The 24,140-nt window shown below is 40.0% G+C and overlaps 2 protein-coding genes across 2 annotated transcripts in view; one reads left to right on the top strand and one right to left on the bottom strand.

Moving 5' to 3' along the window:
• The first annotated feature begins 2,276 nt into the window (after window positions 1–2,276).
• Window positions 2,277–13,780, top strand: LOC308402032 (myosin heavy chain, fast skeletal muscle-like). The gene is made up of 41 exons (XM_080890571.1): window positions 2,277–2,323; window positions 2,526–2,577; window positions 3,021–3,233; window positions 3,611–3,754; window positions 3,842–3,998; window positions 4,203–4,230; window positions 4,314–4,425; window positions 4,511–4,603; window positions 4,688–4,751; window positions 4,839–4,937; window positions 5,067–5,170; window positions 5,273–5,411; window positions 5,504–5,622; window positions 5,720–5,869; window positions 5,994–6,164; window positions 6,276–6,582; window positions 6,677–6,750; window positions 6,827–6,914; window positions 7,017–7,134; window positions 7,250–7,373; window positions 7,469–7,605; window positions 7,707–7,962; window positions 8,048–8,290; window positions 8,377–8,553; window positions 8,637–8,782; window positions 8,875–8,965; window positions 9,042–9,431; window positions 9,532–9,658; window positions 9,958–10,076; window positions 10,163–10,359; window positions 10,437–10,620; window positions 10,699–10,864; window positions 10,976–11,100; window positions 11,358–11,666; window positions 11,761–11,964; window positions 12,053–12,178; window positions 12,292–12,462; window positions 12,558–12,662; window positions 12,753–12,848; window positions 12,962–13,093; window positions 13,621–13,780. Exons 3-41 carry the CDS (start codon window positions 3,033–3,035, stop codon window positions 13,639–13,641), a joined length of 5,814 nt encoding a protein of 1,937 aa, XP_080746697.1. The 5' UTR covers window positions 2,277–2,323; window positions 2,526–2,577; window positions 3,021–3,032; the 3' UTR covers window positions 13,642–13,780.
• A 3,263-nt stretch (window positions 13,781–17,043) lies between these two features.
• Window positions 17,044–24,140, bottom strand: part of cacna2d2b (calcium channel, voltage-dependent, alpha 2/delta subunit 2b) — a 42,790-nt gene continuing 35,693 nt past the window's right edge. Inside the window, exons 32-38 of the mRNA XM_080892043.1 lie at window positions 23,255–23,407; window positions 23,113–23,165; window positions 22,859–22,914; window positions 22,525–22,648; window positions 22,309–22,418; window positions 22,125–22,207; window positions 17,044–21,607 (exon numbers count right to left, since the gene is read on the bottom strand). Coding sequence (XP_080748169.1) covers window positions 21,494–21,607; window positions 22,125–22,207; window positions 22,309–22,418; window positions 22,525–22,648; window positions 22,859–22,914; window positions 23,113–23,165; window positions 23,255–23,407 — 693 coding nt within the window. The 3' untranslated portion in view covers window positions 17,044–21,493. The remainder of the gene's footprint in view (window positions 21,608–22,124; window positions 22,208–22,308; window positions 22,419–22,524; window positions 22,649–22,858; window positions 22,915–23,112; window positions 23,166–23,254; window positions 23,408–24,140) is intronic.

Raw genomic sequence — 24,140 nt, 5'->3', positions numbered from 1 at the left:
TAAGGCCCCGCAGCTACATTATTGAACCGCTCCGCCCCTATTCTCCAGGCCCTCTTGTGATTCTGTATGCTGAAAGCTACGGGTGATTGCACTTTCAAACCTTAGCTGTACAATTATAGAACAGCTTAGCGATCTCTCTTCATACCCGTCACTCTGTGGTATCCTTGTAAATGTGGCTTGAAACCTTTCAGAGAGGCGCAGTGTTTGTGTTCTTGTGTTATTTTACTCGATTCATGTGTGACCACCATGTCTTTAACATGTGATGTTTTTTTAAAGCACTTTGTGGCTGTTCTAAGTCTAGAAAAGTGTTAGAAAATCAAACTTTACTCACTTACTACCTACAACAAATGACACAGGCTGCTGTCATTTTAGTGGTTTGACATCACATTTATTTCCAAAGAACAGTTTCATACACTCACACAAAAAAACACTCATAGAAATGTAAAAAAAAGCCATAGAAATAGAAAGAAGGGAGAATAAATAAAAGTGAAGTGAGCTATTTGTACAGAAATAGTAGGACACCCCCCCCAATCACCTATGACCTGTGCCTTGCTGCAGTATTGCCAACCCAGCAAATCTGGAGCGCCTAAAATTTCAGTCCAAAGACATTGCTGAAATTCTTTGGGATCATGTGCCATTCGTCTCATTAATCTCATTAGTCTAAAAATACAGCCGTCATGTCTTTGTCTTCATTGAAACGATCAATAGTTGATAAAGTAAAATTATAATCTTTTCCCAAATGAATGAAGTTGTCCTCCGCTCTTCAAAATAAGAGAATATAATGAAAAACATGAAACATGTGATAAAGCTTTCATAGCACACAATAATAAAGTTGTGAGCAGATATAATTACCTTTTTATTTGTCAGCATATCTAAACGTTCTTTTCACATTTATTATCCGTCCACAAGCATGAAACAGTAGCTGAATTTCATGATAAATGTTTATATAGTTAATTAAAATCATATATATGTGTCTAAGTACACAGTATCTGTCATAACCCATTTGTTCAATATTAAATACTGCTTATGAACACTATATGTGGGGCGTTAAAGTGTAATTTCATCACATTAACTGAGTTCCTTCACCAAGATATTCACCCTTGGCTTGTTATAATGGGATAATGAGATACTCTGGCCAGCATGCAGAGAGTATTAGTGAACTTTTCAAGGCATGAAACTGCTCGCAGAGGTTTGTTTTGAAGGTAAATTCTGATTATAGCGCATGACGTATTCCGTGATTGGCATTTGTATTGATCAAACTTCAAAGCAACATTTGTTCGACATGTGTTTACCAGATACATTCAGCATTTCTGGGACAGAGGAAATTAAAGTGCTATAAATATGAACATTGTTCTGCTTTCTGTTGTCCATTCTCGCTACCGAGCAAATTTAATTAAGTGTGGGATTTCATAAAACCCCAGACCCCAGTGCATGTTTCTGCTATCGTGAGGTATCATCATTTTCACAAGTTCTTAGATTAGCAGCTGTTAGGCCCAATTGTGCTCCTTTGTCACAGGAAAGACTTGCAAGGCTTCTGCAACAGAATCCCAGGGACACATGAGAGCTTCTCCACGGCTAAACTCAGATCCTCTGCAGTGCCAGGGTGCATTAAAGAGATTATTGTAAAGACCAACACAATGTCTGAACTTCAGTAACCGATCACCAGAACAATATTTAGGCAAAGTTCAAAAATGTTGCATTGCCAGTGTCTTCATCTATTTATACACTTTTTAAGGCTTCCTGTTTGACAGCGGTGCTTTGTGTGTCATCTTTACTGCAGCAGTGAAATACTTTACAACAGGACAATGGTGTTCTGTGCTCTCTGTCACATACATCAGTGCCTTAGGATCTTTTGATTCCTATTTTGAATATATAAATTATACCGAGTAGTATTTTAATTAATGACAATAGAAAGCAAAGCCACACTTATCTAATGACACCAGTGAGGTTAATATATTTACTTTTATTTAGACTTTTACTATATTTATAATTACATAATTATATTTACATATGTAAGTACAATTATAAATACTATAATGTGTCATTCACTCTTGATATTATTTCCTGATTAAAATTGTTGTCATTGCCTGAAACATGCCTCTGTAAACAAGTCATTCAGAATATGTGACAACTAAAAAGTGAAAGAGCCTGTTGATCAGTGACGAACGACGACAGGGGACAGAGAGGAGGCAAAAATACTCAAGGAAATAGCACAAAACAACCTGACCAAATAAAGGAGGCCATTTCTGCTGAGTGAACACTGATCTCCCTATATAAGAAGGAAGGCTGGACACCCACAAGGACTGCCAAACCTCCAGTCAAGGTGAGTGACTTACAGTCTTTTATTAGCAGGAGGAGAGCCAGCAGCTTAATGAACAATGCAGGGCATGATCATTTACTGCCAGAGACAGGACCGCTGTGCTAATGCCAGGACTTTACTGCAGACCGAGTGCCTTTTTATTTATTTTATTAGTTTAATTACACTTATTCATTTGAACAATTTATCTTTTCTTTTTCTTCATCAGAACCCTCACAGGACCATCAACAGCTGTTTTTTTTCTGAAGGGAGGGGAAAAGGTAATTGCTTTCCATGTTTATCAAAAGACACTTTTAATTAATAGCATTGTTTATATGCTGTAAATGAGACTTTGATGCTTGAATATCCAGCTGTTCGTTTAGCATTTTGTGAGATGGCTTACAAATCAATTAACAGAGTTCACGTTGAGGCTTCTCACTTTATTAACATGTTTGAATCATTGAATAAAGATGAGAAATTGTTAGTTTTGTTCAGTGCCTAGTGCCTTTTACCTCTTAATATTTTAATATTTTGGAGCAGATATAGGCAGTCGTGGGTTACACACAGATTGGAGTGTTTGTTACAAAGTATTTTAAACACAGTCCAGCTGTCACTTCATTTGACATCCACAACAGCTTCAGGATTCTTTATCCTCGTGCAGTACTGTCTTGCCATCATGAGCGAGAAGAAATAATGACTGTTGTCTTGTTTTACTTACTTGCAGTAAAGAGTCATCATGGGAGACGCAGAGATGGAGTGTTTTGGCGCGGCGGCCATGTACCTCCGCAAGCCAGAAAGAGAGCGCATTGAAGCCCAGAACGCTCCATTTGATGCTAAAACAGCATACTTTGTGACTGAGCCCAAAGAAATGTACCTCAAGGGGAAACTTACTAAGAGAGAGGGCGGCAAAGCCACCGTGGACACTCTGTGCGGGAAGGTGAGAGTGCCTTGACTCTGCAAAACCTTTTTTATTATTATTGTAGTGTAAATGATATAGAGCCGAGCTGCATGAGCCAGACTACTTGATTGAGTGGGTGAGTTCAAATATCTGAGTGCAACAGCTGCACTGATGCTAGTGTGGTCCCAGGAATGAAGGCCTCAGGATTGTATTCATGTTAGAAAAAAATAACTAAGCAGCACAGCTTCATTTTCAGCTAAAATAAAACAGAATAGCAGGAAATGAATTATGTGCACGTGTTGTTTTTCTGACCTCTAAGGGAATAGATAAACTGATTGTCTTTGCTTGTTTAATAAGTTTGGACCACTTGCCCACTGATATCTGTGCCACTAATTTTTTTTTTGTCTGTGCGTTAGACTATCACCGTGAAAGAAGATGAAGTCTTCCCCATGAACCCTCCAAAGTTCGATAAGATTGAGGACATGGCCATGATGACCCACCTCAGTGAGCCTACTGTGCTGTATAACCTCAAAGAGCGCTATGCAGCATGGATGATCTACGTGAGTTGATCAGAACTCCATAGCTGATACTCGTGCTCATGACAAAAGGAAGATATGCATCATAAATGATCCTCTCTGACTCCACAGACCTACTCTGGGCTGTTCTGCGTCACTGTGAACCCCTACAAGTGGCTCCCAGTGTATGATTCAGGGGTTGTGGCAGGATACAGGGGCAAGAAGAGAATTGAGGCTCCACCCCACATCTTCTCCATCTCTGATAACGCCTATCAGTTCATGCTCCAAGGTATGAAGCATGTGTCGCAGCACTTTGCATGTGATACCAGGCTCATATAACAAGAGAGGAACAATTTATAAGTTTTGAACTTACCTTGTGGAGTAGTAGTAAAGATAAAATAACTTACATATACACATTAAACTCTAATAGTGGGTCACCGCATTACTGTTAATATAAATGATGGCCAATATCTTTGTTACTGTTTCTCCACAGACCGTGAGAATCAGTCCATCCTTATCACGTAAGTTTCTTTTTTAGAATTCAGCAAATGATTACCCAGTGCAAGGGGGTTTTCTTGCTAATGAGGTGTTTTTGTGACTACAGTGGAGAATCTGGTGCAGGAAAGACTGTCAACACTAAGCGTGTCATCCAGTACTTTGCGACAATCGCAGTGGCTGGAGGAAAGAAAACCGAGCAAGTCCCTGGAAAAATGCAGGTAAGTCATGCAATGTGTTTTAAATTATGTATATGAAAATAAAGAAATACACAAAATGCAAACATGTGTCATTTTAAACTTTCAGGGGTCCCTTGAGGATCAAATCATTGCAGCGAATCCACTGCTGGAGGCTTATGGTAATGCCAAAACAGTGAGGAATGACAACTCATCCCGTTTTGTAAGTGTCTATTAATTAAGCCTTTCTAAATAAAATATAATTAAAAAAAATCATCATACTAATCCAGTCTTTTCTTTTTAAAAGGGTAAATTCATCAGAATCCATTTTGGCACAACTGGGAAATTGGCCTCAGCTGACATTGAAACATGTGAGGCTACAAATGATCAAGCACATCCTTCGTCTCTGTCCTGTTAGCCTATGGACTTTCTTATCCTCATCCTGATTTGTTTTACAGATCTGCTGGAGAAGTCTCGCGTGACGTTCCAGCTCTCTGCTGAGAGGAGCTACCATATCTTCTATCAGCTCACAACAGGCCACAAACCTGAGCTCATCGGTTAGAGAATAATAATGAAAATATCTCAGTTTTTCCATAGCTTGTAAACAACAATATATAACATATATGTGTTGTTTCTCTGTATTGTATAGCGTATTATATTGACATGTATTTTTTTGTTTTCTTTAGAGGCTCTCCTGATCACCACAAACCCATACGACTATCCCATGATCAGTCAGGGTGAAATCACTGTCAAGAGTATCAATGACGTTGAAGAATTCATCGCTACTGATGTAAGAAAATGATTAAATATAGGTTACTATAAAAAAAACAATTAGGACTGTATTAAATGAAAGAGCTTTGTGTGAATGACTTATTTATTTTAATATACCTAGACTGCCATTGACATCCTGGGCTTCACCGCAGAGGAGAAAATTAGCATGTATAAACTGACCGGAGCTGCGATGCAACACGGAAACATGAAGTTCAAGCAGAAGCAGCGAGAAGAGCAGGCTGAGCCAGATGGCACTGAGGGTATGTTGGACCTTAAAAAAATTTTTTTTTAGTATGAAACAAACTAAAAACACTATTGCTAATTGTCCTACTGCCTTTCTCTCTACTCTCAGTCGCGGATAAAATCGCCTACCTTATGGGCCTGAACTCATCTGACTTGCTTAAGGCACTGTGCTACCCAAGAGTCAAAGTTGGAAACGAGTTTGTGACTAAGGGTCAGACTGTCCCGCAGGTGAAATATCCTAATCCATCCCGTTTTTACCACTTTAACAGTTTATTTGTGTGACATTCTCTCATGCTTTGTCTTTGTTGTCGATCTGTAAAATCAGGTCAACAACGCCGTCTCGGCGCTCTGCAAGTCCGTTTATGAGAAAATGTTCTTGTGGATGGTCGTCAGAATCAACGAGATGTTGGACACAAAGCAGCCGAGACAGTTCTTCATCGGTGTGCTCGACATTGCTGGATTCGAAATCTTTGATGTAAGTCAGCCGGAAATAGCACCGTTTTATACCTTTGTTATTGAAACATTTCTTGCAAGAAGCTTTGCTTTGGACAGATTTTAATGATGAGTTTAATATAATAAGGATTTTTTTCCCTTTTCAGTTCAACAGCCTGGAACAGCTGTGCATCAACTTCACCAATGAAAAACTGCAACAGTTTTTCAACCATCACATGTTTGTCCTGGAGCAAGAAGAGTACAAGAAAGAGGGCATTGAATGGGAGTTCATTGACTTTGGCATGGACTTGGCTGCCTGCATTGAGCTTATTGAGAAGGTGAAGATACTTTGTGTTTTTTTTACCACATGAACTCTGTACTGTGTGTTGATAAAAACAGAAATCAGTCTGAAGCCTTGAAATAATTTGCTTCATGTTTCATCCTGGCAGCCAATGGGCATCTTCTCCATCCTTGAAGAGGAGTGCATTGTCCCCAAGGCAACAGACATGACCTTCAAGAGCAAACTCTATGACCAGCATGTTGGCAAAAGTGCCCCCTTCCAGAAACCAAAGCCTGCCAAAGGCAAAGCTGAGGCCCACTTCTCCCTGGTGCACTATGCTGGTACTGTTGACTACAATGTTAATGGCTGGCTGGAGAAGAACAAAGACCCCCTGAACGACTCTGTGGTACAGCTCTACCAGAAGTCTTCAACAAAGCTGTTGGCTTTCCTGTATGCGTCTCATGCCGGTTCCGAAGGTATCAATTGTAATTTCTCCACAGTTTTTTAGATATTAAAAATGCATTGCCATTTCTTGCTTTAATCATTTCACTGTAACTGTCCCACTGACAGCTGAGGGCGGTGGTGGCAAGAAAGGTGGCAAAAAGAAGGGTGGCTCCTTCCAGACGGTGTCTGCATTGTTCAGGGTAAGATGTGGAAGAATCACTTACTAGAGATACTTGTCATTTATTTTGTTAACTCAATGCTGTTTTAATGCTTCAGGAGAATCTGGGCAAGCTGATGACCAACCTGAGGAGCACTCATCCTCACTTTGTGCGCTGCTTGATTCCCAATGAGTCAAAGACGCCAGGTACATGGCTGAAAGAAATCAAACCTGTGATGTGCTTTCACTGTTTCACATTTTCATTCTGTCACTCTTGTCAAAATGTGTTTATTTAATGACATATTACAGGCCTCATGGAGAACTTCCTGGTCATCCACCAGCTGAGGTGTAACGGTGTGCTGGAGGGGATCAGGATCTGCAGGAAAGGGTTCCCCAGCAGAATCCTCTACGGTGACTTCAAGCAGAGGTAACACTGCTAGCATCTTCACTGACAATGAAACGTTTTTTTTTTTATTATTATTACTTTTATTATTATCTTAAAGCCACTGCATCTGACTTGGTGATTGAACTCTTTACTTTAGATACAAGGTATTGAATGCTAGCATCATTCCTGAGGGACAGTTCATTGACAACAAGAAGGCCTCAGAGAAACTTCTGGGATCCATCAACGTGGACCACTCTCAGTACAAGTTTGGTCACACCAAGGTAGAGAAAGAAAAATCTCTCTGGAAAATGCTGTTAATGCTGAAATGTGGAGAATAGTTAACAAATTAAAAATAATTTGTATTAATAACTTTCAGGTGTTCTTCAAAGCCGGTCTGCTGGGAACTCTGGAGGAGATGAGAGACGAGAAGCTGGCTGAGCTGGTCACAATGACTCAGGCTCTCTGCAGAGGTTTCCTCATGAGGCGTGAGTTTGTCAAGATGATGGAGAGGAGGTAAGCTGTCTGTTGCTGACGCTGTAACAGACGTTTGTGAAACCTGCAATTTAATTTGTAAAACAAACATTTTATAACTCGTCCTTTTTTTCTTTTATCAGAGAGGCTATTTTCTCCATCCAGTACAACATCCGTTCATTCATGAATGTCAAAACCTGGCCGTGGATGAAGCTGTACTTCAAGATTAAGCCTCTGCTGAAGAGTGCAGAGACGGAGAAAGAGATGGCCGCAATGAAAGAGACCTTTGAAAAGACCAAAGAGGATCTGGCAAAGGCTCTGGCTAAGAAGAAAGAACTGGAGGAAAAGATGGTTTCTCTGCTGCAGGAGAAGAATGACTTACTGTTACAAGTGCAGTCTGTGAGTTCAGTCGCTACCTTGCATGCACAGTGTCTACTGATTATCAAAGAATTAATTTGATTAACAAACTTGTGTTGCCTTTTAGGAAGGTGAAAACCTTGCTGATGCAGAGGAAAGGTGTGAGGGGCTCATTAAAGCAAAAATCCAGCTTGAGGCCAAACTCAAAGAGACAGCTGAGAGACTGGAGGATGAGGAGGAAATGAACGCTGAGCTGACTGCAAAGAAGAGGAAGCTGGAGGACGAGTGCTCTGAGCTGAAGAAGGATATTGATGACTTGGAGCTGACCCTGGCCAAAGTGGAAAAGGAGAAACATGCCACTGAGAACAAGGTCATACTCCCTCTTTTAACAATGTATTGTTTTGTTAAGTGTTGCGAAAATCATTTGTAAGTTTATATTCATGTCAACTTCTTTAGGTCAAAAACCTCACAGAGGAACTGGCTGCTCAAGATGAGTCCATTGCCAAGCTGAGCAAAGAAAAGAAAGCCCTCCAAGAGGCCCATCAGCAGGTCCTCGATGACCTGCAGGCAGAGGAAGACAAAGTTAACAGTCTGACGAAGGCCAAGACCAAGCTGGAGCAGCAAGTGGACGATGTGAGTATTTTTAAAACTCATCTGAAAACCAACAGTCCACTAATACACTTTCTAAATCCATGAAATATCTCTGTCTTTGGTAGCTTGAAGGTTCCCTGGAGCAAGAAAAGAAGCTTCGCATGGACCTTGAGCGGGCTAAAAGAAAGCTTGAAGGTGACCTTAAACTGGCCCAAGAAACCATCATGGATCTGGAGAACGATAAGCAGCAATCTGATGAGAAAATAAAGAAGTAAGAAAAATAATTCATATATATTTATCTGCACTAAAATATTCTCTGATAAATACAACTGTAATATGCCATTATCATTTTTTCCCCTTTAGGAAGGACTTTGAGATTAGCCAGCTCCTGAGTAAGATCGAGGATGAGCAATCTCTGGGACTGCAGTTACAGAAGAAGATAAAGGAACTTCAGGTATAATTAGAAGTATTTACTATAGCAAAAAATCTTCAAATATGTTCAACTTAGCTTAAACTTTTTTGTGTTTTAGGCTCGTATTGAGGAGCTCGAGGAGGAGATTGAGGCTGAACGTGCTGCTCGGGCCAAGGTGGAGAAGCAGAGGTCTGATCTCTCCAGAGAGCTGGAGGAGATCAGTGAGAGACTCGAGGAAGCTGGCGGAGCAACTGCAGCTCAGATTGAGATGAACAAGAAGCGCGAGGCCGAGTTTCAGAAGCTGCGGCGTGATCTCGAAGAGGCCACCCTGCAGCACGAAGCCACCGCCGCAGCTCTCCGCAAGAAGCAGGCTGACAGCGTGGCCGAGCTAGGAGAGCAGATTGATAACCTGCAGAGAGTCAAACAGAAGCTGGAGAAAGAGAAAAGCGAGTACAAGATGGAGATTGATGACCTTGCAAGCAACATGGAGGGTATTGCCAAAGCCAAGGTAATCAGAGCGCTAAACTTGCAAAAGTGGAAAATAAACTGTAATTTTATTATCTATGTATGTATTTATTTATTTGCTAATACATGATTTATTTCATCAGGCAAACCTTGAGAAGATGTGCAGGACATTGGAAGATCAGCTAAATGAGCTCAAGTCAAAGAACGATGAAAATGTTCGTCAGCTGAATGATATCGGTGCACAAAAAGCACGACTTCAGACTGAAAATGGTACGAAACTCACTTCATATGAAAAACATGTTGTGATAGTGGTACTGAGGCAAAATGCAACCAGCAGCGAGATCTGTAACAATGGAAATTCACATACATTTTTACAAGTTAAAAATGTAGTGATGTGGATATTTCTAACCTCATTAGGAATGCTATTCACAAGTTTAGGGTTCATTAAGGTTTTTAATGTCGTTCTTCTTCAGTTGCAACAGCGGAAAATTTATGGTGCATCAGTGTATGCTTATTTCCTGCTCTTGTTGCTGTTGAGTGCTGCTAATAACTAAAAAATCGTTGCTTAGGTGAATATTCACGGCAGATCGAGGAGAAAGAAGCTCTTGTGTCTCAGCTGACCAGAGGCAAACTGGCCTACACTCAGCAAATTGAGGAGCTTAAGAGGCACATAGAGGAGGAAGTCAAGGTAACAGAATTTGAAAACTGTGTGAGAAGAAAAGGCGAAAAAATGTTTTCTGTCAAATATTTGTCTGGTTTTTGTTCGGATTATAGGCCAAGAACGCCCTGGCTCATGCTGTCCAGTCAGCTCGGCATGACTGCGACCTCCTCAGGGAGCAGTATGAGGAGGAGCAGGAGGCCAAAGCTGAGCTGCAGCGTTCAATGTCCAAGGCAAACAGCGAGGTGGCTCAGTGGAGGACCAAATATGAAACTGATGCTATTCAGCGCACTGAGGAGCTGGAGGAGGCAAAGTAAGTCTCCAACCTTATATTTTTTCTCGTGTCGTGATTAATATACAGCAAGTCTGAAAATTGAATGTTCTTAACAGGAAAAAGCTCGCCCAGCGTCTCCAGGATGCTGAGGAGTCCATCGAAGCTATGAATGCAAAATGTGCCTCTCTGGAAAAGACCAAACAGAGACTGCAGGGTGAAGTGGAGGACCTGATGATCGACGTGGAGAGAGCTAATGCTCTGGCTGCTAACCTTGACAAGAAGCAGAGAAACTTTGACAAGGTACGGTATTTTTGTTTGTATATAAATATGATGAGAGTTTAAAAGAAAGAGAAACTAAATAGTTTGCTGTATCTTCAGGTTCTTGCAGAGTGGAAACAGAAGTATGAGGAAAGCCAGGCAGAGCTGGAGGGATCTCAGAAGGAGGCTCGTTCTCTCAGCACTGAACTGTTCAAGATGAAAAACTCCTACGAGGAAGCTCTTGATCACCTGGAGACCCTGAAGAGGGAGAACAAGAACCTGCAACGTAAGACCATTAATCCAGTTTTCACCAAGCACTCTGTCAATAAAATACACTTGAGACGAATTTTGTTTAAATCGACCAGTATGCTCATGTACTGAAAATCTGCTTGAACAGAGGAGATATCAGACCTGAGTGAACAACTTGGCGAGACCGGTAAAACCATCCATGAGCTTGAGAAGGGAAAGAAGACAGTGGAAAGTGAGAAGTCAGAAATCCAGACAGCTTTGGAAGAGGCCGAGGTAAAACTGAATCTACGATTCCTGAGCTGAGTTTGGCTTCTGTGCAAAAGAAGTGCATGTTCTGCTCAAACAATTTGAAGCATATCTGTGTGAGATTTATCCTTGAAAAGTATTCGATGCACTATGTCTGAGCTATCTTTTCTTCTTTATTCACCAGTTTGTACACTCAGTACAAACTGTACAAACATTCAGTTTGTATATTTATACTAAAGGAAACGTTGTGTGCTGTAGTTAATATGGTTCACTCTTTTTCAAAGGCTACTCTGGAGCACGAGGAATCCAAGATCCTTCGCATTCAGCTTGAGCTGACCCAAGTCAAGAGTGAAGTTGACAGGAAGATTGCAGAGAAGGACGAGGAGATTGAACAGATCAAGAGGAACAGCCAGAGAGTGATCGAGTCCATGCAAACTACTCTGGATGCTGAGGTCAGGAGCAGGAATGATGCCCTGAGAATCAAGAAGAAGATGGAGGGAGACCTGAATGAGATGGAGATTCAGCTGAGTCATGCCAACCGCCAGGCAGCTGAAGCCCAGAAACAGCTGAGAAATGTGCAGGGACAGCTGAAGGTGGGTCCACTGAAGGATTTGCCCGAACTTTCTAAAATTATCTGAAAAGTAGCTTAAAGTGGGTACTGTTACCTCTTAATGTCGCACATTTCAGGATGCCCAGCTCCATCTTGATGAAGCCATTAGAAGCCAGGAAGACATGAAGGAGCAGGTTGCAATGGTGGAGCGCAGAAACAACCTGATGCAGGCTGAGATCGAGGAGCTGAGAGCTGCACTGGAGCAAACAGAGAGAGGCCGCAAGATTGCTGAACAGGAGCTGGTTGATGCCAGCGAGCGTGTGGGACTGCTGCACTCTCAGGTTAGTTACGATTCAAAAACTTCATATTTTTATAATTTGAAGGGTGAAAGTCCAAATATGTGATTCATTATCCTGTATTTCCTTTCAGAACACCAGCCTTATCAACACCAAGAAGAAGCTGGAGGCTGATTTCATTCAGATCCAAGGTGAAGTGGAAGATGCTGTCCAGGAGGCCAGAAATGCTGAAGAAAAGGCCAAGAAGGCCATCACTGATGTGAGCCACCCTGATGAATGTCTATAGTGCAGTAGCATTACTCTACCAACTATATTAGTTGGTACAACAATACAAATGACAGTTACAACAATACATATGATATGAAATTTCAGGCTGCCATGATGGCAGAAGAGCTGAAGAAGGAGCAGGACACCAGTGCTCATTTGGAGAGGATGAAGAAGAACCTGGAGGTGACAGTGAAGGACCTGCAGCACCGCCTTGATGAAGCTGAGAACCTGGCCATGAAAGGCGGCAAGAAGCAGCTCCAGAAACTGGAGGCTAGGGTAAAGACCATTTTTCACCAGCATGACCTCAACTGTTTTTTTCACAGTATTTATTTTTGAACTCCCATCATTGTCATACATTGTTCATATTTTAGGTACGTGAGCTTGAATCTGAAGTTGAATCTGAGCAAAGACGAGGAGCTGAAGCTGTCAAAGGTGTTCGCAAGTATGAGAGAAGAGTGAAAGAGCTTACCTATCAGGTAGGAAGGTGTTTTATTTGATTTTGTTGATGCTGGTATCCCGGGAAAGTCCATATGATTACATTTGCTGTGACTTTATGTAAACTGCAGACAGAGGAGGACAAGAAGAATATTGCCAGGCTTCAAGATCTGGTGGATAAGCTGCAGCTGAAAGTGAAGGCCTACAAGAGACAGGCTGAGGAGGCTGTAAGTTAAAATGTTTCACAGTATTAAATACTTTGCTGTTTATGAGTCAGTCATTTATTCTCTGCAGCTTCAGTCTTTATGACAGTTAACTCCATTGTTTTATCTCATTGTAGGAGGAGCAAGCCAATACTCACATTTCAAGGCTGAGGAAGGTTCAGCACGAGCTGGAGGAAGCTCAGGAGCGCGCTGACATCGCTGAGTCCCAGGTCAACAAGCTGAGGGCTAAGAGTCGTGAAATTGGAAAAGTAAGTAATACGTAAAATTCATGCATTCATAATTGATTTTTCCCTAATTATGAAATTTCAAACTTCTCAGGTGAAATTATTAGTCAAGTTATTTTTGCTTAATTTCTGACACACACACACAGACAAATGTGTACATAAACAAACACTCTCTAAACACTCAGTTTCAGAGATTGTGTTTTGCTTTAAAATCTTCATGATGTCAAAGAAAGCAGGTATACCTAAGCTGTCACTGTAAACTTCACCCATCAAATCTTCTAAATGTGAGGGGCAGCCAATCAGAAGAAAGCCAGCTTAAAGGCAGGGGGAAAGGAGCTAAAATGGTTATGTTTCAGACAAATAATAAACTGTGTATAAGATAAATGGGTATTATCTTAAATAATGAACAACTAAAACACAGTACTGGAAATGATCAAAAAAGGTCTCTTTAAAGACAGAATATTTTCTCTGTCTTCACAGGGACAAAGTCTTCCTTCCACAGTTTGAGTGAACTTATCGTGTGTGTGTGTGTGTTTTTCTGTCTGTTTCAGGGAAAGGAAGCTGAAGAATAAGCTGCAACTTCTATGAGAGACTCAAATGAGAATCATAAAATATGATTTTTCGTTGAAATGCTCTCATTAAATGTTGTTGACTTGGCGAGTCTGCTGTCTTTAAACGTTCCACAATAAAAACAAAATCCTTCAAATCTGAGTGTCTTCATAGTTTTTATTGGATATATTATATTATATTATATTATATTATATTATATTATATTATATTATATTATATTATATTTGGTGCCTTGTTTTTTGAGACTGGAATCTAGTCAGTAAAAGTAAGGAAAAAAATGCATAAGGTCAGGCATCGCACAAGAGAGGTCAAGAAGAGAGTCCAGGCAGGATGGAGCGGGTGGAGATGAGTGTGACGGGTGATTAGTGACAGAAGGGTAACAAGTGGTTTAGAGAGAGTTAGAGAGGTAAGGCTGAGATGGTTTGGGTTTGCAGAGGATCTATTAGATGGGGGATGTTGAATATAAGGGAAGAGGAAAAGAACAGAGGAAATTCATGGATGTAATGAAGGACACCACGCGGATGGTTGGTGTGACAGAGGAGGATGCTAGTGATAGCGTGAGATGGAGATGATCTGCTCTCGTTATCTCTGTATTACACATATTTACTTTTTTTTTATTCCACAAGTGTAAACCCACAAGTTGTGGTTGATAGAGCAGCAAAGCATCAGATAGCTTTTTAACTTTGTATATCATGTCATGTCTAAACTTCTTCAGACATTTTATGCGAAAAGTAACGAAACACATCACCACTGTCTGCATCGTACCTGCACAGCCTTCCTCTCATTGAGCATGCTGCTAATGCTGATGTATTTCTCCTGCACAGCAGTGAAAAATATTATTCTAAAATGTCAGCAGACACATGCTGAGTTCAACTGTACAGTGTCTTTAGATATGAACCTTTTAAGATGGGTGTGGTGCGTTGCTGTTTTTTCTAACACCAAATTATTTAGTCAAGTCCTCTGGGGCAAGGCATATGTTTCCTCTTCAGGGACCATTGACATTAATATATCCTGACAGCTGCCTCCTCCCCTCCTCTCAGTGCACCTGTTTGTTCCTGAATATATGGCACCATGTGAGATTCTTTACATGCCTACTTATTGTTAGAGGTCTTATTTAACTACACACAGGGAACAGTCTGGTATTGTATGAGTCTTAGCTCCCTACACTTTGTTTTTTATGTCTCTTTTTCATTCTTATTGCTTAAATATCAACTGACACAGCCAAGCACGGTGTGTTACTGTAACATTTTTCTCCAAATAACTTTAAAATCTTTCAAATCAAGCTTGAACTTTGCTCCAAAATCACTGTATCAATATTAGTATAGGTATTGAAGTCACCAAGAAATCGCCACACCAACCACTGAACGGCTCTCTGTCAGTGTGCTACACAAATTTCAGTCATTATCCCATCAAAATCACAGTATTTCTGACCACAAATAAAACCCTTTAAAAACAACCAGCCACACAATATTTCATTGAGAGGATACATGCCTTCAACACCTAAAAACCTAAAAAAAAAGAAAAAAAGAAAAGAAATACACACTCATCTGGTACTAAAACAGTTTCCAGTTCCCATCTTTCGTTAACTGTAATTAGAAGCGGTTTTACCCGGATTAGGTCCACTTCTGCAGCAAACCTACATCAGTCCCCGTCTCCCACGAACGCCTCGTCTGTTCTGTGTCTCCTAAGTTCAACTTATGTCCAACAAACTCATGAGCTCTGCTGGATAAATCCAACATGATGTTTTAAATTGACAATAATTCAAACTCCTTTGCCAAACACTGATCCACTGACATCATATCTAATTCGGATGGTGTATTTCTCCTTAAGCCACATAACAAGGCACAATGCCAGGTGGATGGAAGGTATCACTTTTCCAAACAAGACTAGTAAGAGTTGCTGGGTAGGACGGCTGATTTACTGAATCATAGAAGCATCAACAACCTCTATCCGGAGGTTTTAGTGTCAGCGACAGATCTCAGCCTACTGTTTGATATCCTCTCTAAATGAAGTTAGAAAAAATCACCATGATTAGTTTCCAAGCAGCTTAACTCTTGGATTACTTTTCTGGTTCTCATCAGTCCCCTCAAAATTATTGATGCGATCCTAAACAGCTGACAGAACTTTTTCTGCATCAGATAACAGAGGAACCGCTCAGTGGCTCAACTGAAGTTATTATACAGCAGCATCACCACGGTCTAAAAAGAGTACACAGTGCCTGAATCCACAGAAGACCGTGAAAAAGAAAATAGAAAATCAGTACACCAATTTCAATTCAAGGTTGTTTTTTGTTGTTGTTTTTTGGATGTCATAAAAAAAATCATCTGTTGCTTACTAGAGTCTAAAATGATTTAAATACAACCTTGGATGAATAACACACAACATATTATACTATGTGAATATTAACAAATCTAAGCCAAAATACAAATTTAAAGTCTTGCTGCTTCTGTAAGAATCAAGAGGGTAAGCAGCAGTAATTGTAATAAAAAGAAAATAACCATCTAGACCAGCTGTTGTGTTAACACAATAGGAGAAAAGCAGTGATCTTAAAGGAGCAGCTGTTGCTGTCTATCAGTCCAGAAAGGCTTATAAGCCCAAGTCCATCACTCTACAGTGAGCTGTGCAGAAATGAACCTCAGTGTACTTAAACATAGAGGAGTGGAAAGAGGAATGGGGCAAAAGTCCTGCACAATGATGTGAGAGACTGATTAAAAAGTCATAAAGAAAATCGTGACTTCAGGTTTCTGCTACTGAACTGGGTTCAACTTTGATTTTTACACGCTGCTTAATCATTTTTGATTAGCTTTGTTTAAATAATCAGTGACATTGTGTCATTATTTATTTATTATTTATCTGAGGTGTAATTTAATTATTGTACAACCTGGTGAGGACCTTTTAAACCTATGCAAGCGGGTGTATTTTGCTTTGTTTGTTCCACTTTTTTCTATTTCTAATTATATCTGTCATTTTGAAATTTGATACCAGCGACATGTCTCTAAAAAGATGAGGTAGGGGCATTAGGGCGCATAACATGGGTAACTTACACATCAATGAAAGGCCCATTGATACCCTGTCATATGTAATACATCTCTATTAGGTGGTGCAGGTATTATAAAATGAAATGTATGAGATGGGACTTCCCTGTCCCATGTTTTTAACTTGTTGCAATCAAAATCATGCTTGCCAATTTCAGCTGTTAATATGTTGTTTTTGCACCAAGATTTAAATAATTTACAAATCACTTTGTTCATTTTAGTAACATTTTGTAACTTTTTGCACATCTCCTTGATAAGGGATTATAAAGAGCTGCAGTGTGTAAATCTTTGCGTTATAATAGTGTGCTGAAGTGTGAGGGTCACCCAACGAAAATAACAAATGAGCGAAGAAAAAGTACCAATCAGAGCTGAAGTGAAAAATATCAATAGCATTTAATCACCAAAGATATAAACATTTAAATATCCATTTTGTAATGTGGCTGACAAAATCTTTACAAAGTTAAGCCTTCGTCTTCTGCTGACTGCTTCACGTTGTCTGTACAAAAATGAGGTGGCGCAGGAGACTGGCACAAAGAGAGAAAACTGTCCCAAGTAAACAACAACGTCGGCAAAATGAAAAGCAAAGTTACAGCAAAAAACATGGACATTCTTCTTGTTTGACAAATTAAAGGACACAGACGTACGGGATATAACGATAACTTTGTCCTATTTCGCTCTTCGTCTTGTAAACTGCACCTTGTGCCCGCGCAACCTCCAAACATATTCACTTCCTTTCTGATCAACGCAAATATCATTCACGATGTTCAAATAAACAAACGAATGAACAAATAAATTTACATTGAAATAAACAAATAACACTTAAACATATTTCATAAACAAAGCCTAATAATAAAGGGGCATCCCCACACATGCCACTGCCTTATTTGTTATGCAGCCGTTAAATGCACGAGTCACTTCCAGTGTTTTTACATCAGTTTTTGCTGAATAAACAAATAAAGTTCAACCAGGCAGTATGCTGCTCATAAATCTTAACTGCTCTGTGCTTTAACTTCCTGCAAAAGGCTTAAACTACAAACGCTAAGTCACTGTAGGCTTCACTGAAGTCAAACTTTCAGCTTCGTTCCTTTACAGGCAGCAAAGAGCTCAGCGACCTCCACTTTACCCAAAATATCCACATTGGGGCACAATCGCACCACCGTCCCCGACAGAGCTGAAGATCCAGATGCAGACAGGAATGTAAAATATCCATCAGACTATGTACAAATTCAAAATATCATGCAAATAAATACCAGTAAATTTAAAACGAAACTACAACACTGACCTCAACAGCAGGAATATATTGTACTGTAGGGTACAAAGAGTTCCACAAAAGTTCTTTCCTCAAAGTACAACAGTGTTGTTTCAAAGACGCAAAATGACCTAAAGGAAATACTGCAGGTCTCAGAGGAACAGCTGTTTCCTGTTTTGGGTCTTCTTTTGAAAGCAGCATTTTTTTTTATTTAATTTTTTTTGAGGTTTTCAACCAATGTTGAGCTTGAATCTGCTTCTCCAGGTCCCCACCATGCTTGGGTACAGCAGAGATGCACAACAGTAGGTATACTGTACATTAACATTCACTCATTTCAGTCAGTCACAACTGAAAAGTTTCCAACAGGCATCAAATATAGAATATAGTGTGGTGCAGATGGGACAAAGTAGAAATCCATGTAAATGGACAGTGTCTGTGCCCGGCTGGACCACAGTATGGAGATCAGATGACACAGGCCAGAAGGGCGGCCCAGTTTGTTGGTGTAGATTTGACAAACGTGTCCATGAGAAGGCAGGAAAGGAGGCCGACTCTTCTGTTGTGCACTTTCACGACTGCGCTCCTTTAAAAATATTTTCCTTTAAAAGTTCTATGGGAGCATATTTTTGTTTTTTTCACATTCCCTGACCAGAAAGTCCTCTCAAAGCTGAACCACGGCAACCCTTGAAATTCAAGTGCGTCTTTCACATGGCCTGCACGGTGAATCTCCGCATCTACGATGCGAATGTTCCTGACATCTAAAATGACGAGTGCAACAAGGCACTGCGGGGTGGAACACCAGGCAGACAAAGAGAGAAAATGCATTTTTACAAATATTATTTTAAAAAAACAAAACACATTTTTAAAAAATACCCCTTAACTCTGCAACCAGATCAAATGATTACAGAAAAAGACGTACAAGAATGAATCACTGCGGAAAAACGGATTTCTTCATTTAATCATGCATGCAGCGAGCGCTCATGAATCACACGTAGCACCAGTTTTAGGCTCCTGTCTTTCACTTTCTTCAAAAGAAATCAAAATATGTTCTTTCTACTGGTGCTACCCGGGGGATGTTAGAGCTTCACTAAGCAGAGTGTGACTGTGCAGTGTTTGACAGCTGAAAGTTGCTTCCTCATTCATCTGCTGAAGGGAGGAGAGGGGGGGGGTGCTTTTCTATGAAGTTACCTTTGATCTGAGTGTAACAAGAGTACAGATTTTGACATCAAAACTAATTTGAAAGCCAACTATGCAGCAAAACAAACTTGAAATCTCCTGTGCGCACACACTGAGAGTCGACTTAAGAACAACAAATATGTTGATAGATATTAGATTTAATCTGAAGTAGGAAATTTCTCTTTTTTTTATCTAATCTAATGCAAGAAATGATTCCAAACATCTTTAGTGTAATAAACACCTGTCAAAATTACAAAACTGCTACATTTCTTGCTATTGTTGTCAAAAATCTTAGTGCATGATAACACCGAAATGTTCTGCCGCAGTAAGTCATTCAGTGATCAGCGACACGTCAGGGGTATCTCGACAGAAGGTCAGAAAGCGCAGAAGAACATATTCATAACACTGAAAGTTTTTCAGAAGCTACATTCCCCATACAGAAGCATACATAAGTGCATAAATTCAGACTTGACAAACATTGGCAATACAAGAAAAAGGGACAAAGGACTTCCTATCAATCAACTAACTGACGTGTATGTTTAAAAACATGTTGGCAATATGCTGACTTCTGCGAGGCTTGTGCTAATAGACTACGCTGTTAACACTGCACATTACACTGCAAGTATCCGATGATCACAGCACTTAAATATTGGAGTCCACAAAGGATGCACTAATAGCTCACAAAGTCAGTTACTGTTTGACAATTTAGTTTGTGTTGTTTCATTTCACATCATCTGACGACATCTTACTTGACTGGAAGCACTTCAAGATCATACCGAGCATCTGTGGAGGCGTTCGGAGAAAAAAAGCAAACCTCAGCTTTAACGATTCAGTCAAACAAGCAAACCACACAGATGCTTCTTTGTTGATGTGTCACGCTGGCTTTTCACATCTCTGTTCTCGTTTAGTTTTGAAAAAAATATCTTATGGGAAAAAATGATATTTTTATCTAAATCCTGTCAGACGTGTGCCTAAATCTAATGACATTAGAGGGCAAGGATACTTGACAGAGAAGTCTTTTGGGGTCCTGTCATGCATGACCCAATTTTTAGTACTAAAACTGGCTCGGCAAAGATCAGAACTGGATCAAAAGACACTGAAGTGAATGTGGGTTGAAGGCCCAGATCTACCGTCGTGTGAAAAACAGTTGTAAGTGCAGCGCCTCTTGATCTGTATGTGCAAAGACATCTGCTGGGACCGAACGAGCAAATACAAACAGGTGCAAGGGATTCATTTCAAGCCAACAACAGCATGGGTGCCACAAATAACATCTGAGCAGCCTACAGGTGGGAGTCTTCAAGTCACCCAGCAGCAGATTCAGCTTTTTCATTAAAATTTTCAAGGCAGTGATTGATCTCCATCTATACGCCATTAAATATCTTAGTTTGCCCTTTATCTGAACCGTTAACAACACTGTGACACTGTATGGTTGAAAAGTCATATACATTTTAATATATTCAGCTGATCAGTAACGTTAAGTACTGAAAGCTCTAAAAACTCTTGGTACTGTCCTTATTTAACTGTTACTCGTCTGTTAAGCCACTCAGAGCTCCTCAGAATAAAAGGTGATGGTGCGTACAGCCTCGTACGTTCAGTGGTAGAAAGTAATAATTACGTATTTTACACTACCTGTAAATACAGTGTTAGGTTTCTTGTACTTTACTAGAATTCAAAATATACCATGCATCTCAAAGGTATCCCATGGATTTTATATACAGATATATATATATACACAGCTCTACACTTGCAAAGGCCGGGAGGACGAAGGCTACGAGCTAGCATAAACTGTACAGTGCTGTAAAAAGGTTTTTCCTCCTTTCCTGAGTCCTTTCTCAAAGATAACCCAAGTAAATACAGATGCACTTTATAAATTATAATTGCATTTATTAAGCAAAAAAAAAGCTATAGAAACCTAGGTGGCCCTATGTGAAAAAGCTAAATCATGAAGTAACTGTGTTTAACCACATCTAGGAAGTTCAGGGAGTAATGTAATAATATGATACACTGTTCTGCTGCCACATTAGATTCTAGACAGTGAAATACAGTCAAACAAACGTGATCAACAATCTTCTACTGCTGGGTGGCTTTGGTCGTCTCCCTGACTTTTTGCCGTGGCTAAGCCTTTATGCAATAAATAAATAAAAATGTAAAGATGCTGTCTCAGTTTAAATAGCATGCACACGCAACGCATTATAATCATATGTTTTGCACTCAAGCCCCGAAACACCAAGAAATGCATTAGCAATAAGGCAAAAGACACTATGAGCTGATCCAGGGGTTTCTTTCAAAGCACTGTTCTCTGTGAGCTGTTTGTAGTTCAGAAAAGAAGAATTTTACAGTTGCTGTTTGATCTACTCTTCAGTAGATCCGAGCCTTAACCTACAGAGATCAAAAATGTCAGAGCGTTTGCATGTGTGAGAGATGAAAGAGAGGCAGAGTGAGCTGAATGAAGAGGAGGACTCCTATGGAGGACTGCAGGGAATGACCTCGTCCGCACTCTGACGTGTTTTCCTGCAAAGAGAGTAAAAAGTGAATCCTTTTGTTCTCCACAACTAATGACCCTGGAGTCTTACAGTAAGAAAATGTGTCTTAATCCTGACCATGCAATGGAACAACACCACAGTATGTTTTTCAGGGGTGTCAAACCCTAATATTCAGTTTTACAAAAATAATTTGTTTTAGCCTTAGCCAACGGTTGTGGGAGCATTAGGACTTTAGTTTAGGACATTAGGATAGGATATTAGGACATTAGTTCACTTACTATGCAAAAGCAACTGAATGGAAGAGCCACACATTGTTTTGCTTACTGCTGAATTTTCAACTTTAATCACTATCTAATATACCTCCTTAGTAGCAGGTCTCTGTATTTTTTCAAATAGTTGTCACTGGATAGTAGTTTAATTGGTTATTCTTGATAATTATTGTTTGTGTGACGTTACAAATATTTTTTTTCTCAGAATTTCCTATCACACGCTCAGGACTAAGACACAAAATGATTCCTTTGAATAATAACAGCACAGGCACTTACTAAGGCACTGTAGTCAAAGCAGGAAGTCGGGCCTTTACGATATCGTGTATTGTTCAATACTTCACACGGATTTTCCTCCTGAACTGTTGGTTGTTGGTTATGGCGGTAACAGCAAACATAAAAACATATCTTCTACCTCTACAAAAATGAAAATGTCAGAAGTGTTCGACAGCAGAAAGGATACACTCTGTTCTGACCTGGGTCAGTGTCTCAATCTCACACGACTGGCAGAGCAGTTTCTCGGCGACCACAAAAAGCAGGTTTGTGTTTTCGATCCTCTTTGCATGGAACAGTCTGTAGGAGACAGTGACAAGTATTTAGCCAGCTCCATATGGACAGCACAGGGCTGCGAGCTCATAAACACTGCAAGCTGATTTTGCTGATTCTGTAGAAAACTCACCTGGAGCAGTTTCCACAGTCCTGCAGCATATTGTAGGAGTTTGTGGTGTTTGTGAAGTAGAACTGGCTTTGGATGGTCACACAGCTGCTTTCTTTAGTCTCAAAGCCTTCGATGAGGACATCAGCTAAAGAAACAAAAGCATGTTCAAAATCAGCTTATAACATAATGACATTATTTAGTTGCAGTCGAACACTTACTTAATGATGACGGGAAAATAACAAAGTAAGAATACAGTGAAATTCCTGAAAGTTTACTATTCATCCAATGTGTGTTTCCTTTCTTACTGTGTACCATATAAAACAATAAGGAATACATCAGTTCACATGCATGTCACCTTGATAGAGCCAGCTGTTATAGGCCAGTCCATAAAGAAGCTGCTGAAACACAGACCTGAAAAAGACATTAAAGAAAGAAAACATCGTTCAATAACAGTAAACTCAGAGCTATATATAAACAGCTCAAAATAACCGTGCAGGAGCTGTCGAACACAAAAAATATAAAATCACTTTCATGTACACAGCAAAGACTGTTTTAAAAAGACATAAAGTGAAGTAGATTTCATCTGATTTGCTGCAAATAAAGTCTCACCATGCCATTGTTGATGTCCACCATGCCAAGCTCAAAACATCAGCAATGGACGGCTGGAGAGACAGAGAAAATTAAGAAATGAAGGCAAACGTCTCAGACTGTCTAATCATTCAGAGTTTGACGGCCTGATGTTGTCTCTTACCACAAAAACACCTCTCGGTGCTGCGCCGGTGTGGCTGCTGCTGACCGGCTCACATGCAGACTGGTACTGGAAAGACTGCCGTCGAGTGAAGATCGAATTGTTGTAGAGGGCATACATCAGGGGAGCGTCCACATCGCCAAAGAAAAGACCAATCTGAGATGTTTTTTAAAAAGAAGGACAATAAGACAGTTACAGGGAGCAATAAAAACGTGAGAATAATGGCTCAACACTGAGCTCAAAATTATAGAAGCTTTGCATGATTCACAGATTTAAAAAAAATCCCAAATCACTTTATATTTCATAGTGCCAAAGTTCCTCTTCTTTTTTTGATTGATGAACCCCTCAAATTCATCCATATATGTCTGAGTCTGAAACTGCTACAGGATAAAATATCCAGAGCAACAAAGACTACAGCTAGGCCTCTCCGTACATACTATACTATACACGATGATTACTTTATTTGGTGATACAAGGCATAAAAAGATCCAATGAGTAGGTGTAGGGAAAGAGATAAACTGGTGATGCAAGTAGAAAACGTCTGCTCCAAGAAATACTAAAGGTGATTTAAAATATAAATTGTTATTTTCCTGCGACCATACTATAGGTTTATTTTATATACTGAAAGAAATAGATGATTATTGCACAAATCAAGCAGAGACTTTTCACATCTATAGAGCAAGAGGACTGCAGTTTGATCAGGTGTGTATGCTGTGTCTATGACAAATGCACTGCTGCTCCTCACTAAAGTGGAAAGAAGTCCCTGGAAACCACTGAGCTTCCTGTTTCACAGGAATTAGTTTTACATAGATTTCCTTCATAATTTAAAATCCTGGCAATGATTGGTTTGTTACAGGAAAAGTCCCAGTAGCTCATTGCCCAGACGTTT

This window comes from Rhamphochromis sp. 'chilingali' (assembly GCF_963969265.1).
Source record: "Rhamphochromis sp. 'chilingali' genome assembly, chromosome: 9".
Lineage (NCBI taxonomy): Eukaryota > Metazoa > Chordata > Actinopteri > Cichliformes > Cichlidae > Rhamphochromis > Rhamphochromis sp. 'chilingali'.
This window is presented reverse-complemented; position numbering and strand designations above follow the sequence as displayed.

Excerpts from the sequence above, each read along its gene's own strand:
- LOC308402032 (XM_080890571.1), top strand. The coding sequence starts at position 3,033 with ATGGGAGACGCAGAGATGGAGTGTTTTGGCGCGGCGGCCATGTACCTC. Across the intron at positions 4,426-4,510 it reads AAGTCCCTGGAAAAATGCAG|GGGTCCCTTGAGGATCAAAT; the intron begins GTAAGTCATGCA and ends TTAAACTTTCAG. Across the intron at positions 12,849-12,961 it reads AGAGACAGGCTGAGGAGGCT|GAGGAGCAAGCCAATACTCA; the intron begins GTAAGTTAAAAT and ends ATCTCATTGTAG.